This window comes from Moschus berezovskii, chromosome 28 (assembly GCF_049115385.1).
Source record: "Moschus berezovskii isolate FMDL1 chromosome 28, NW_MosBer_1.0, whole genome shotgun sequence".
Lineage (NCBI taxonomy): Eukaryota > Metazoa > Chordata > Mammalia > Artiodactyla > Moschidae > Moschus > Moschus berezovskii.
Genome location: NC_142487.1, coordinates 22,216,131 through 22,230,611, shown reverse-complemented (window position 1 = coordinate 22,230,611; position 14,481 = coordinate 22,216,131). Strand labels below are relative to the sequence as shown.

Sequence of the window (14,481 nt, the reverse complement as noted above, 5' to 3'; positions counted from 1 at the left end):
TGATTGAGATTTAGACAGTATTGAGGGTTGTGTGCTATTTATTCCGTGATCCTGACCATGTTTGGAGATCTGGCCCAGAGTGGGAGTTGAAGTTCATTTACACATAACTGTATAGTCTCTCCTCTGCTGTGTTCTGGTTGCTCCTTGCTTCCTTCTGTTCTGTTACATACTGGTCTTAACTGGTTGTTATCTTCATCTGTCGGCTGAATTCTATACCTTGAATTGTGTTTCAGGAATAGCCACATCACGTGATTGTGGAGAAAGAATGTTGATACGATCTTCAGCTGTCTTGAGGTCTGTGGTGGCTGGTGGAGTCTGTGGCAGACTGGGGTGTGCTGCTTCCGACTTGACCCCGAGAGAAGTTTTTGCTATTCCAGGGAAATGTAAATTGCTTGATTTTCCAGCCTTTTCTCTTTTGTCTCTGGGTTGAATTATTTTTCGTTTATTGTGGTCAGTTGGTGCAAGGTTAAGTTCTCAATATGACATGTTGGCTTTTTTGAGAGGTTTTCTAGAATTCTCACAATTCTCTTTTGGTGCTATAGCCCACCGAAGTTTATTCTAGCACATTTTGGTTCAGAAAATTTATTAGATAAGACTTTGGGGCGTTCTCCCTTTAAATTTTTTCTTTCAGTTCAGTGCCACATGGGAAATTTTTTTTTGTTTTAGGAAAGACCAATTTAGTTTAAGCCTCTGTATAATTCTGGCACTTTTGTAATATTCCAGCTTTGACAGTGTTTCTTACAAAAATAAGTTATTCTTGACACACTTCTCTCAGATAGGAGTTAGGCTAGCCCACGTCACGTCAGCATCGTACAAACACATTTGCAAGTGTTTGCCTTAGTTCTTCTCCATTTAGTAACATTAGGAAGCATTTATTGTCACATTTCAGGTTTTTTCCCTGTTGTGTTTTAAGTTCAAATCGGTAGCCCAAAGGTTATATGGATTACAGGTGGTATGTATGTGTGGTATGTGTGTGGGGGTGTGTGTGTGTGTGGGTGGGTGGGGTATGTGTGTCTGCTGTGCGTGTGGGGTGTGTGTGTGTGTGTGTGGGGTGTGTGTGTGTGTGGGGTGTGTGTGTGTGGGGTGTGTGCCTGCGGTGTGTGTGTCTGCTGTGTGTGTGATGTGTGTGTCTGTGTGTGTGGTGTGTATGTGTCTGCTGTGGGTGGGTGTGTGCTGTGTGTGTGTGTGGGGTGTGTGGGGGTGTGTCTGCTGGGTGTGTGTGTGGGGTGTATGGTGTGTGTGTGTGGGGTGTGTGTCTGCTGTGTGTATGTAGTGTGTATGTCTGCTGTGTGTGTGGGGGTGTGTGTCTGGTGTGTGTGTGTGTGTGTGTGCGCCTGTGCTTCGTGGCTTGTGGTATCTTGGTTCCTCTACCAGGGATCGAACCTGGGCCCCATGCAGTGGGAGCATGGAGTCTTAACCGCTGGACCACCAGGGAAGTCCCTAAGTGTGCTTTTAACAAGAACTGTTGACATCAGAACAATTCGTTTTGAAGTTCTTTCTAGTTACTCTTGGCATTGTGTGCACGTAATACAGGGAAAAAAGCATTTCAGAAATCAGTCTGGAAAATGGGTAAAATAGAAGCCATTTGCAGTGTGTGCTGTGCGTGCTCTTTGGGTGGGCGTTCTGTCAGTGGCTGCTGGGTGAGTGACCAGCGGGATGACCTGTATTCACATCTGCCATGTGTTCCAGCAGTGTGTCTAGGGGTGGTATGGTAGGTGACAGACTCACTGTCTCTTTCTTTAGGAAGTTAAGTTCCTTTAAAACTTTTAATATCTCTTTGGATAAAAATAAACATATGTAAAGCCATGATGTGATACTAATTGGGCGCAGAAAGGCAGGCATGAAGAAAAGGTTTACGTACTGATCTGGGGTATATATTGTTGCCTTTTGTACAATTAATGTTATCTTTCTTCTAGTCCCAGTGGTAAGAAGTTCAGAAGCAAACCTCAGTTGGCAAGGTATCTGGGAAATACTGTTGACCTCAGCAGTTTTGACTTCAGAACTGGAAAGATGATGCCTAGTAAATTACAGAAGAACAAACAGAGACTGCGGAGTGATCCTCTCAATCAGAATAAGGTTGGTTCATCAGACGAGTGCTCTTTCAGAAGCTCTCCCCAAGTCTCTTGTGTAGTTCTGTGTCACTGGAGTTTTGGTTTTCTGAATGCCCCGGTTTGGTTTTTTTTTTCTTCCTTCTCCCCCCTGCAAAGGATTTTGACTTAAAAAATCTGATTAATTTTCTGGTAGTTGGCTTACAAAGAGAGAGAGCCTAAGTAAAGATGTTGAAAACAACATTTCAGTATCTCCCTAGGCCAACGTATATCACACTCTGGGCCCATTGGGACTGTTGACAAAAAATTTCTCTGTTGATGTTAATTGTCTCCTTCCCCACACCCCCCTTAAAATAGTTTGTGTTGCACATAAAGAGGCAAAATTTCATTGTGGTGCAAGTACCCTTACTTACCATATAGTTTATTTATATGTCCCTGTTAATTTTCACAATTAGGATTTGAGAAAGAACAGTTTTTATTTTGATTTTTTGATGGCATTGAAGAATAATATTCCTTTAGGAATAATATTCACATTCCAATACTGCGATTGTAGATTTTTCCATTAGCTCTTACCCTTAGTGAGTTGCTTAGTTGATGATATATAAGAATTTACATGAGTAGCATTTGAATTATGCTAATTTAATTGTATTAAAGCCCCCAGTATCTTTACAAAGAAAGTGCCCCACCTCCCCCGGTCCCCCAAACAACTAATCTTATAAACCTCCCCCCGCCAGTTTTTTTTCCTCTAAATTTCAGAGAAACACGTGTATGTGTGTGACCACACGATTGTCTCACACTGACCGTGAAAGTGGTGGAGGGAAAAGGAAGGACTTTTCTTTCTAGGGACATGGCTGGTGTAGGCCTGCGTGCCCCCTGGGAGCGCTGTGTTCGCTTGAGGACCCGGGAGCCCATGTGTTGGGGGCGGGCCGTGGGTCCAGGCAGGCGTGCATTCCTGTTCTGGCTCTGCCCCTTCGTAGCTCACACAGTCACTGGCACCTTGATTAACCTCTGATGGCCTCAGGTTTCTCATCTGTAAACTTACGATCATAAAATCTTTTCCTTAGCGTTGTTGTGAGCAGTAAATAAGAGTTTCCGTGAAGTCACCTAGCATGTTCCTTTCCTTTATCCGTTATAGCTTTCTAAGCACCAAGCTGCCTCGGTGAACAGTGTCGCCCGGTGGCCAGGATGGGAAACTTTCTGACCCAGCCTCCCTTCCTCCTCACTTTTTACTTTTTCTGGAGAATACACTTCATATCCGTCTTTTTTTTCAGAATTTAGCTTAATAGTTTTTTGTTTTTTTAAACAGTAGCTTGATTTCCAAAAGCATCGTGTGGAGGTGAGAATGCACTTGTCCTCACATATTGCAGTAGTTACCTGGCCTGGTTTCCAGAGTGAGCTGGAGAGGGATGCTTGGAATTGCCTCCGAGTTGCCTCCCTAACTATGGTGTCGATGGTTTTGGAGGTGTTCAGGGGGCTGGGATACAGTGGTAGGAGTAGGGGTTGCTCAAGTTAGGACCTTGAGTGTGACTAGGGTCACTAGTAACTAGGTCATTAGTGTAACTCGGGGTGAAGCTGTGTGATTTCAGCTTAAGAAAATCTTGATTCTGGGTTTATTTTGCTTTTTAAACATAAGAGGAGAATTGAGATGTATTTTTCTGAAACTTCCTTTTTAAAGCTCTGAACAGTCCTAGACATCTTTTGAAGGGGCTAAAATATTTATGAAATGAACGGAATGCTTCCAAAGCACCCCGTTGTCATCAGAATCACAGTTCAGCTGCTCAGTGTAATGTGAGGCTATGCCTCCTGCTGGTCTCGGTTCACTGCAAACCTGAAACTAATTCATCTCCAGTTTGTGTGCACCTTCCCGCTCTAGCTGCGCTGGACCGCTCGTCATCCTGCACCGTGGCATGTGCTTTCAAGACTCTGCTTGCTCATGTGCTGTTTCCTCTGCTTGGAATGTGCTTCCCCCTTCCCCTCCATCTGGTGACCTGCTCCTCATCCAAGGCCCAGCTCCATTGTCTCCATCTCTGTGACGCCTGCCCTGCACCCTCCACCCGGAGCCGGGCCCTCCTCCCGTAGGCCTCCCTGGTGCTTGGCCACGGGGTCTGTGGCTGTCGGTCTGCTGCAGCTAGACTGTGAGCTCCGCAAGGGCAGGGCCCGTGTCTCTCGTTTTGCTTTGTTTTGGTGTATATATAATCCAGAGCCTGGCACACGGTAGGTACTTAATACATGTTTGCTGAATGTTTATTTATTATTCACTTCACTCCAGAAGTTTATAGTGGCCGTCACTGTTGGTTGAATAAATTAATACACCGTCCGTATTTTAGAAATGCCTTTTGTTATTATTGTTTCCTGAAAGCGCTCTGTCTGAATTTGGGGGCCCTGATCTTATTTTTGCATCTGATTTTATTTTAGATAAGAGAGAAAATGGAGTTTTTCCTTTTTTTCTAAGTAAGCTCCCTTTTGGAGTAACACCAACATTAAATATCTCTATAAAGCAGAAAACATGTTTGTGGGTAATTAATAATAACTATACCAGGCCTTTTTAAAGTAATGATGCAATATAGAGAAAGTTGAAAGACAAAGAGTTTTAAGCAGGAGTCTGAGGTACTGTTTGGCTTTGTAGTCAGATTGTGAGACTGGCTGAAGCTCATTAATTGCATTGATATTTTTTAATATTCACTAGTTCAGTTTTTAGATCCCACATATAAATGATGACATACAGTGTTTGTCTGTCCCTGTCTCACTTTTTTCACTCAGCATAATGCCTTCCAGATACATCCATACTGTTGCAGTGCCAAAATTTCATTCTTTTTAAAAAATAATCTTTTTTTTTATGGCTGAGTAATATTCTGGGGTGTATGTGGTGTGTATGCTGTGTGTGTCTATCTACGTGTGCATTTATATATCAGATCTTCTTTCTCCATTTATCTGTTGATAGATACTTGAGGTTGCTCCCTTGTCTCGCTTACTGTAAATAATGCTGCTGTGACCATTGGGGTGCATGTATCTTTTCAAATTAGTGCTTTTATTTTCTTCAGCTACATACTCTTGAATGGGATTTTTTTTAAAGACTCTTATCTTGAAAAAATTAGAAATGTAAAGAACAATATAAACTTTGAATTGTAAGCAATACAATTATAAACAGTATACATTATTTATACAGCTTATATTGACTGGTATATTGATTTTAATATATCTTTTGTATCAGGGGAATTTACTGAGTGAGTATCTTCAACTATGTTTGGAAAGATACCTTCGGAAGAACTTTAAAAATGGTTTTTAATTCTTTTAGGATTGGTGGGCACAGTAGAGTGGAGATTGTCTTTCATTTGATATTTACTAAGGCTTTTGCAGTACCTCTTCCTGTTTGTCTCAAACTCAGTCTCAACCTTACCCTGGAAATCTGTTCCGTTCTTGATTACATTGTACCTTATTGATTTCCTTGCCACTCTCATAATTATTTCCAGCCCCTACTTCCATCTCTTTAGTTGATAAAGTAAAATTAAAAACACCAGTTTGTTACTGAAGATATTCCCTTTGGCTAATGGAAAAAGACGGGAGACCGATTTGGAAGTCATCAACCTTGAGCTGATTTTTTGAAGTCGGGAGTGGCTTCCTTGGAGCTCACTCAAAGGGAGGAGTCATAGGAGGGCAACTTTAGTAGCAGTTTTTGTTGAGTGCTTGAAAAGTGCCTGATGTGGTTGACTAACTGAACTAGTAGTTTTATTTAATTAATTTACGTTTAAATAGCCACATGTGCCTGGTGGCTACCGTATTGGACTGCATGGTTCTGGAGTGTGCCTCTTAAAAATGACTTTTGCTTCAAAATCTAAATACTGTTTATGTGTTTATGCAGGCTTTGTTTTTCCAAAGAGGAGATGTTTCAAGGTTTTAAGAGATGACGATCCTTAACCTTTAAGAAGGAAGTTAATTTCTTAAGATACATTTCTTTAAAGATTAGAGGACAGTCTTAAGATTAGAGAAGAGTATGATGATCCTCAGTGCATAATATATTTAAAGAACTTTAGTAGTTTAGTTTTCTTGCTAGAAATTTAATGTTTCAGATGTGTAAATATTAAACTGAATTACTGTATTTCTAGCTCTTAACAACACTGAAACATTTATGAATTAAATCTACAAAACTAGTAAAATTCAGGTCCTAACATTAAAGTGACATATATTTTACAGCTTGCTTACAATATGGATCTGGTATGGAACAAATTATATTTCAGCCTGACTTGTCAATGCTGTAATACCTTGGAAAGACTCAGCTCTTTCATTGAATTTCTCTAGTCACGCAAATTGGATGCGTTTGGAAATAGCATTATGGTCTCTTGAAGGAATTTATTGTAGAAGGCTCCCATTATTTCTTCTCACGAATTACCTTGGTTTATGGTATTATACTGGGCTTCCCTGATCGCTCTGTGGGTAAAGAGTTTGCCTGCCAAGGAGGAGATGCAGGTTCGATCTGTGAATCAGGAATATCCCCAGGAAAAGGAAATGACAAACCCACTCCGGTACTCTTGCCTAGGAAATCCCATGGACAGAGGAGCCTGGCAGGCTCAGACACAACTGAGTAACTAAGCATGCATGGTAGTCTACTACTGTGACTGTAACCACAGATTGGATTCTGTGTGGTTCTGTCCTAAGCGCTCAATCAAATCATCCAGCAGGTGAATTGCTCTAATTATCTTCAACAAAACAATAATAACAAATGCTTATAGAGAGCTAATATATCTTGGGGGCAATAGCGTCGCACATTGAGAAACTTTAGTGAGTTGGTGGTAGTGGTGGGAATCAGATTGGGTGTCGGATGTAGAATGGGTACCGTTTGGGAAAAGTGGGGGCTGGAAGCAGGGAGAGCAGTTAGAGCAGTTTAGCCCAGAGAAGGAATGAGGGCCTGGACTAACGCTGTAGCCAGGAGGTATAAAAAAGTGTGAGACTCAATCAAGACAAGTTAGTACATGAGTCCCCGATGATTGTAGAGCGTGGGAACTGCTGACGCCTGCTCCAGTTCTGCAGTGAGTCCCTTGGAAGAGTGGTTGATGGGGAATAGGGCAAGAAGAGCAAGTTTGGGGAGAGGGTAGGAAAGGAAGACTGAGTTGAAATACTCTTATTTCTGGGACTCTGAAAGATCTCGTAGACTTCCAGGGAGTCTCAGGTCACGCTTTGAGAACTCCTGTCATAATGGTTTGTTAAACAATGAGATTGCCCAGTGTAGGGGCAGATAGAAAAGTATCTTGTCACACTGTTGCGTTCCCGTTCCGTTCCGTCGCTCAGTCGTGTCCGACTCTTGTAGGCAGTGAATAAAAATTAGTTATGTGGAGAGGCAGAAGGAACCTCCAGCTAAGTAGTAGGAGAGTGAAGAGAATGTGGTGGTATAACCGCCCGCTGCTGCTGCTGCTAAGTCGCTTCAGTCGTGTCTGACTCTGTGTGACCCCACAGACAGCAGCCCTCCAGGCTCCGCTGTCCCTGGGATTCTCCAGGCAAGAACGCTGGAGTGGGGTGCCATCGCCTTCTCCGTATAACAGCCTAGGAGAAGGTTGTTTTGTTGGATGCCATGGAGATAACAAGGAGAATGGAAGTCTTTGTAGCGTTCATTGGATTTGCAAATAAGTTACCTAGTGACTTAGATATAACCAGCATCAGAGGGGTAGAAGGACCAGGAGTCATATTTAGAATGCCAGAAACTTTCTGGGAAACCAGAAATTATGAGCAAAGATGTAGCCTGCCATTGTAAAAGTTTAAAAATTTTTTACTTAATCTTACTTGATTACTACCTGAACACATGGTGGAAAGGATATTCTGTGAGACGCTTCTCTCTTCTCTCTGAGTCTCTCAGGCTCAGCCTCCTCCCTGGAGGAAACTGTCGTCAGCCAGTTTTGTTTGGATACCCTTTCAGAGCCTCTGTGCACTTATCGAGCTTGTACACATACGTGCATTTCTGCCTCCGTCCTCACGAAATGGAGACTGCTCTCGTGAAGTTTGAATGCGAGACGGAGGAAAGAGGGCAGTGTTCGGAAAAGAAGGCCTGATCACGGAACATTATGATTGTTGTTGTTTTTCCTTTAAAAGATGAAAGAGGCCAGCTTGGAACCGGTAGAGTCAGGAAGATGTCTAACCTGAGAGTCCACATTTCAGGATGCTCTCTAGGAACCTTTGAAACATGTATGATATTTTCTATTGTTTTTTCCTAAGGAGAAAGTAACCTTCACCAGTTTCTCAAAGGAGAATGTAATTTAAAATTTTAACTACTGTTTTACGACAGGAGAGGGAGCAAGGCTTTGGCATAAAATGTTAAGGATCAGCTCACTTGCTGTCGCTCAGATTAGACCTTTGTTTAACTGATGAGGAATTTTTTCAGTTATTGAAGAGGCACCTGAGTGGGGTGATTTATTTCAGAACGAGGGATCCCGTTGTCAACTAAAGGGCCTTGTGATAGGATCAGTCTGATGACCAAGCTCCTGGTGTTGTAAGATCTACTTGTTGGCTTCCACCTTCCTAGTGTCTTTCTGTCTAAACTGGAAACAGAGATCCCATTCCTTCCATAAAACATTTCTGGCCAATAGGAAGGTAGCTAAAATCTTTTCCAAAGATGCTGGTGCTTTTTCCATCACTTATTAAGCCTTTGTTGAACAGAGTGGCTTCTGGTCTCTCTGTTGGATACGTTGGGGGTGGAAAGGGGAGAGAGTAGATCACAGATGATGAATCCAGCGTTTCTAGGCCTTGAAGTCCTTACAGGGGATTACTGACATCTCACTTAGGTGTGGGCCACTCTTGAGTACAGGTTTTTGTTCAGTTGAAAGAAATGAACAAAAGCAGAAGTGAAGAACGAGTGGCTGTTCACAACAGTACAGTGAGGAATGATGGTGGTCTAGACGTCCGTGGTGATAGAAGTGAAGGGATCCTAGTCTTGTTCTGAATATGGGGTTGACAGAATTCACTGAATTCTTGAAAAATGGGTGTGAAAGATGATAGAGAGTACTCAAGTGTGAGCCCTTAGATTTTAGGTAGATTGAGTGACTAGGTGAATTGGGTTGCCATCTACTGAGATTGCCTTAGGAAAGAATTTATATGCGTGAATACAATGAATTCAACTTTGAGTGCCCAGAGTTTGAGATGCTTATTAAACAGCCAAATGGATTAATCTCGTTGTGTGTGTATACTGATTGAGCGGTCTGAGTTGGAAGGTTGTTAGGTAGAAAGTCACGTAGGTAGTTTTTCAAGTAATGGTCTGGAGATTATAGAAAGAAGGATCCAGAATGAAGCTCTGAGAAAATCCAGTGATTAAAATTGAAATAGAGTAGAAGGAATCAGCACAGTGGCCTGTGAAAGGTAGGAGAGACACGGGAGAGGAGAACGTTTCAACAAGGAGAGTGGTCAGGTATATTGATTGCCACTGAAATGTTTAATGGAGGAAGACAGAAATTTCCATTGAGTTTGGCAGCAGGAAGGTCATTAATAACCTTGATACCAGTGGTTTTGAGGGAAAGAGAAGCCAGATTGGATTGTGTTGAAAGTGAATGAGAGTTAAAATTGCTCATGGTGGACAATTTTTTCAGTAAATTTTCTTGACTAGGAAGGAGAATCACTAGATGGTAGGTGAAAGGGATGCTGATTTGGTTAATTTCCCGCTTTAAATATCATGGAAAGGTAAGAATGGGGCCTGTTGCACCAGTGGAGAACCGCAGAAGTTTAAGCACATGGACAGTGTGATGACACTGATGGGTGGAATCTGTCCTGGGTGGGGAGGAATGTGGAAGAGGTTTTGAAAGAGTAAGAAAACAGGTCAGCCAATCGGCAGGGAGTATTGCTGGGTTCAAAGAACCTGGAGGGCAGTCCTCAGTGAGCTATAAGGACAGGAAGTAGAAATTGGAAGGTTGGATGCTTGCCCGAGATATTGGACACGGCATCGTTACCAGGGTAGACAAGCCTGTGCCCGTAATGTTAGGTGGGTGAGGCTGGGTAGAAGAATAGGTCAGAGGACTCAGGATGTTGGATGGATTATCCACCTGGGTATTGAAGCCTCTAAGAATGAAGACACGAGCTGGGATGGGGAAGAAAACATGAAACAGAAACTAAAGTCTTCAGTGAGTAAAGAAGAGGTCTGGGAGGAGGGTAGACAGTCAGACATGAGACCCTGTGAGCTTCAGAGGTGCTCTGCTCTTTGAAGGAGGAAGAGTGGAAATGATGTGAGAAAGTAAGTAATGGGGAGAAAGGAGGAAGCCTGCGCCACTTGCTGGGCCTTAGAGCTGTGGTCGTCAGAGGGGAAGAGGGGCAAAGCCTTTATCTGGAAGAACTTTAGGGAGGTAGGGTCTTTGAGGGATGGCAAGTTGAAGGGAGTCCAGAAACTGGAGAGAATGTTTAAAGAAAATGTTGAGGATATAGGAGAGCCTGCTGATCAGCCACCCAAGAGTGTACAGGGCAAAGACTGGCAGGAGGAGTGAGAGGGGTACAGTTAGGGGTTGGTTTTCAAACTCAGCTGGTAAAGAATCCGCCTTCAGTGAGGGAGACCTGGGTTCAATCCCTGGGTTGGGAAGATGCCCTGGAGAAGGGAACGACTACCCACTCCAGTATTCTGGCCTGGAGAATTCCAGGGACTGTATAGTCCATGGGGTCACAAAGAGTTGGACACAGCTGAGCAACCTTCGCTTGGTTTCGCTTGTCCATGGCTAGAATTTTTAAGATATGAGACAATGGGATAGAAAACAGTGCATGTCCCATTTAGTAAGGCTAAGTATTTTAGGTGATTTTTGTGATCTCTACACCCTTGTGTGTACTGAGTCATGATTTAAATATATATTTCTACTCTTAGTTGAAGTCAAAAAAGTTTGAGGGCCACTGAGCTACAGGGTGGACATACAGAATATTGTAGAGATGAGTCCTGCGTGATGACGTATGATCTGGGGGGCTTGGCTCTTTGGTTATTATGAAGATAGGATGTGGGGTGAGATGGGATTAATTTTGATAATTGCTAGAGCAGAGGACACAAACATTTGAAATATGATTGTCCTGAGTTTTTAGAAAGGAGGTATGTGTACCTCTGCCAGATAACTATTATGAATGAACTTAGAAGAACTTTCTTAGGCAAGTAGGACTTGTTTGGATCTCTGAGCCCCCAAAGAACTGACTTTATTCCTGCCTTAGTTCTCAGCCCCCTACATGCCTGATATGTTACAGGACTACTCAGTGGAGTGTGGGCTCCTTAAACCAGCACCTTTGCTCACCTTCCTGAGAGAACAGTTTTACCATTTGGGGCAGGCCGAATTCTCAGTATAGTTTCTGGAATCCAAAGTTGATTAGCTCCATTTATCTCCTTGTTGTCATTTAGTTGCTCAGTCGGGTCTGACTCTTTGCGACCCCAGACTGTAGCCCACCAGGCTTCTCTGTCCATGGGATTTCCCAGGCAAGAATACTGGAGTGGGTTGCCATTTCCTTCTCCAGGGGATCTTCCTGACCCAGGGATCGAACCCACATCTCCTGCTTGGCAGGCAGATTCTTGACCACTGAGCCACCAGAGAAGGCCCTAGTTAATATTATCTGGTTTATCACCTAGTTAGTTTTATTCTTACAGATTAAATTGTGTAACTCAATCAAGTGATTACCTGTCTCACCTCTTATTACTTAATCTGTTGACATCCTATTAATTGACCTTATACTTTGCCCCAAGATTTTATTTTCCATACCAGTCTCCTCTGTCTAGAACCACTGCTAAGTTTTAGGTTATTTAATATACAGATGAGAAGTTGTTATGGCAAGTTATACTGAGATGATCTAAGTTTTCAGATCCATAATGAACATTTTTCCTGAACCATGGCTGTCTAAGAGCAGCATGGCATGCTTCTTGCCAACGTACATGGATTGTTTTGATGTCTTAATCTCATGTTGGCAGTCTACTGGGTTATAAATTCTCTGTACTCTTTATTTCCCATTATTTCATGATATAACATCACTCTAACTGACAGTGACTTTGCCAAAAACACCATCTGAGGATTATTTTCCCATGGGATCCTTTTGTAGGGCTGGCTGTGTATCTATAAGCATAACTTAATGTTATATAGTAATTAATGGAACAAGTCTGGGGATTATTTTACATTAGTATCTTGAGGTATATAGTACAGTTGATTATGTTTGATAATTTTGACATGGATGTTGTAGACCACATTGAATTAGTAGCTTCCACTTACATAGCATGTGTAAGTTTAAGACTGACAATGAGACTATCTAGGAATAAGGGCTGCTTAACTTAAAATCTTACATGTAACAGACATTTTATGCATCATTTACTCCATAAAGTTTTTTTTTTTTAGCACATTCTGTATGTGCAGACATTATTCCAGATTCTGGAAATACTGTAGAGGAAGATTCTGTGTTTGTGGAACTTATTATTCTAGTGGGATGACTAACACAATTTAAATATTAAATGCTACACAGTTAATTAAGAATGGTTGAGATTGACTCAGTGGCTGTGTTAGGCCAAATGATCAGAAGGGAATGATTTTTGGCCAAGAACTGAATGAGAAGGTTCAGCTCTACAAAAACCAGAGGGTAAAGTGTTCTAAGCAGAGGGAATAGCCAGTGCAAAACCCTTAAGGCAGGATACATTTAGCACGTGAGGACAGGTAGTAGGCTGGAGGTTAGTGAGGGGGAGAGAGGTACTAGGTGAGGCCAAGGAAGCAGACAGGCCTAGTCGCTGGACCTGGCAAACCAGGATGAGGAAGGGTATAGAATGCTCTTGTGGACTTTATGTAGGAGCAGTATTTTTTTTGCTGCTGTGTGGAGAATGTACTATAGAGGTGCAGGAGTGGAAGTCAGGGGCTAGTTATAACAGAAGGCTATTAACCCAAGCTGGAATGATGGTGGCTTGGACAGTGCCTACTTAATAATTAAAGAAGGAGTAAGATGTAGCAAGAGACACTATAAATAAAGTTGACCTTTGAACAGCATGTTTGAACTGTATGCATCCACGTATATGCAGATTTTTTCCACAGTAAATAACTTCTGTACTAGCGGCCAGCAGTTGGTTAAATCCATGGCTGCAAAACCACAGATCAGGGCTTTCTTTGTGTGTAGGGTTGACACTCCAGAGTCCCACATTGTTCAAGGGCCATTCAGAGAACTTCTAATTTTCTCATATGCAGAAATCTTAAGCTGAGAAATGAAAATAACTAAGGAGTTATTAACAGCTAACAGCACTGTTCCATTTTTTGGCTCATTTGAGCTAGGTGTTTAGATCTGGATGGGATAAAGATTTCTAGGAAGCAAACAGTGAACAGAAGAACCTTAGCCACGTTAGCAGACAGACTTGCTGATGAGAGTAGTCTGTTCAGTATGAGTAGGTTAGCATGTTATAAGTTAGTTCCTCAAAGACACCAGAGTGCACTGGACCTTCTGAGAGGTTCTGGGCTTGACCTTTGTGCTAATAATGAGAGTAGAGGTAGGGACATAGTTGCCCGTGGTATGGTTTTGTCAACATTTATTGGGGATGTTGGAGTTTCTGTCTGTGGTTGTCAGTTTCACTTAAGTTTTATAGGTCCTGCAGAGTTACCTGACTTTTAGACTCTAGGTCAATGAGAGAATGAAGCCCTGCAGAAAATGATTTGTGTGACTGTTTTCATAATTCTAAGGTTGTGTACTCAGCTAGTGCCAGCCCAGATGTAAAGGAGATAATGAATTCCATGCAGTAGAAGCCGTAGTTTGAGCAGAGCTGCTCTGGTTGAAACTCATTAGTCTTTAGCCATCAGTCCTTTTATGACCTCATATTAACTAAAGTTCCAGAAGTTACTTTTCAAACAAAACTCTTCAAACTTGATTTCAATGATGATTTTCAAACCTCCACTTCAGTTAACTACATCCTTTTTCAATGAGCTGAAAGTAGAGTCCACCCATTTTATTATCTTCTACATATTCAATATTCCACTGATATCCTTAAAAAGATATTATCTTATTTATGATATTACATGAAGTGGCTTTTCATTACAAAATCATAGATCCCAGATATATATTTTCTTTACTTTTCCAAAAACCTTTTTGCAAAGTTGCACGACTTTGTCAGTATACTAAAAACCACTGAATTGTATAAAATGGTGGATTTTATGTTGAGTGAATCATATAAAAAAACTGAAGGACTGTAAAGCACTTTATATTGTTGGCTTTTGACTTTCGTGGAAATGCATTGGCTACCATGTACCAGTTCAGTTCAGTTCAGTTCAGTCGCTCAGTCGTGTCCGACTCTCCGTGACCCCATGAATCACAGCACGCCAGGCCTCCCTGTCCATCACCAACTCCCGGAGTACACTCAAACTCATGTCCACAGAGTCAGTGATGCCATCCAGCCATCTCATTCTCTGTCGTCCCCTTCTCCTCCCGCCCCCAACCTTTCCCAGCATCAGAGTCTTTTCCAGTGAGTCAACTCGTCGCATGAGGTGGC

The 14,481-nt window shown here is 42.2% G+C and overlaps 1 protein-coding gene across 1 annotated transcript in view; it reads left to right on the top strand.

The window, feature by feature from the left end:
* The window catches only part of MBD2 (methyl-CpG binding domain protein 2), a 67,156-nt gene that overhangs the window by 15,159 nt on the left and 37,516 nt on the right, over nt 1-14,481 (top strand). The window contains exon 2 of the mRNA XM_055417380.2: nt 1,917-2,076. Coding sequence (XP_055273355.2) covers nt 1,917-2,076 — 160 coding nt within the window. The remainder of the gene's footprint in view (nt 1-1,916; nt 2,077-14,481) is intronic.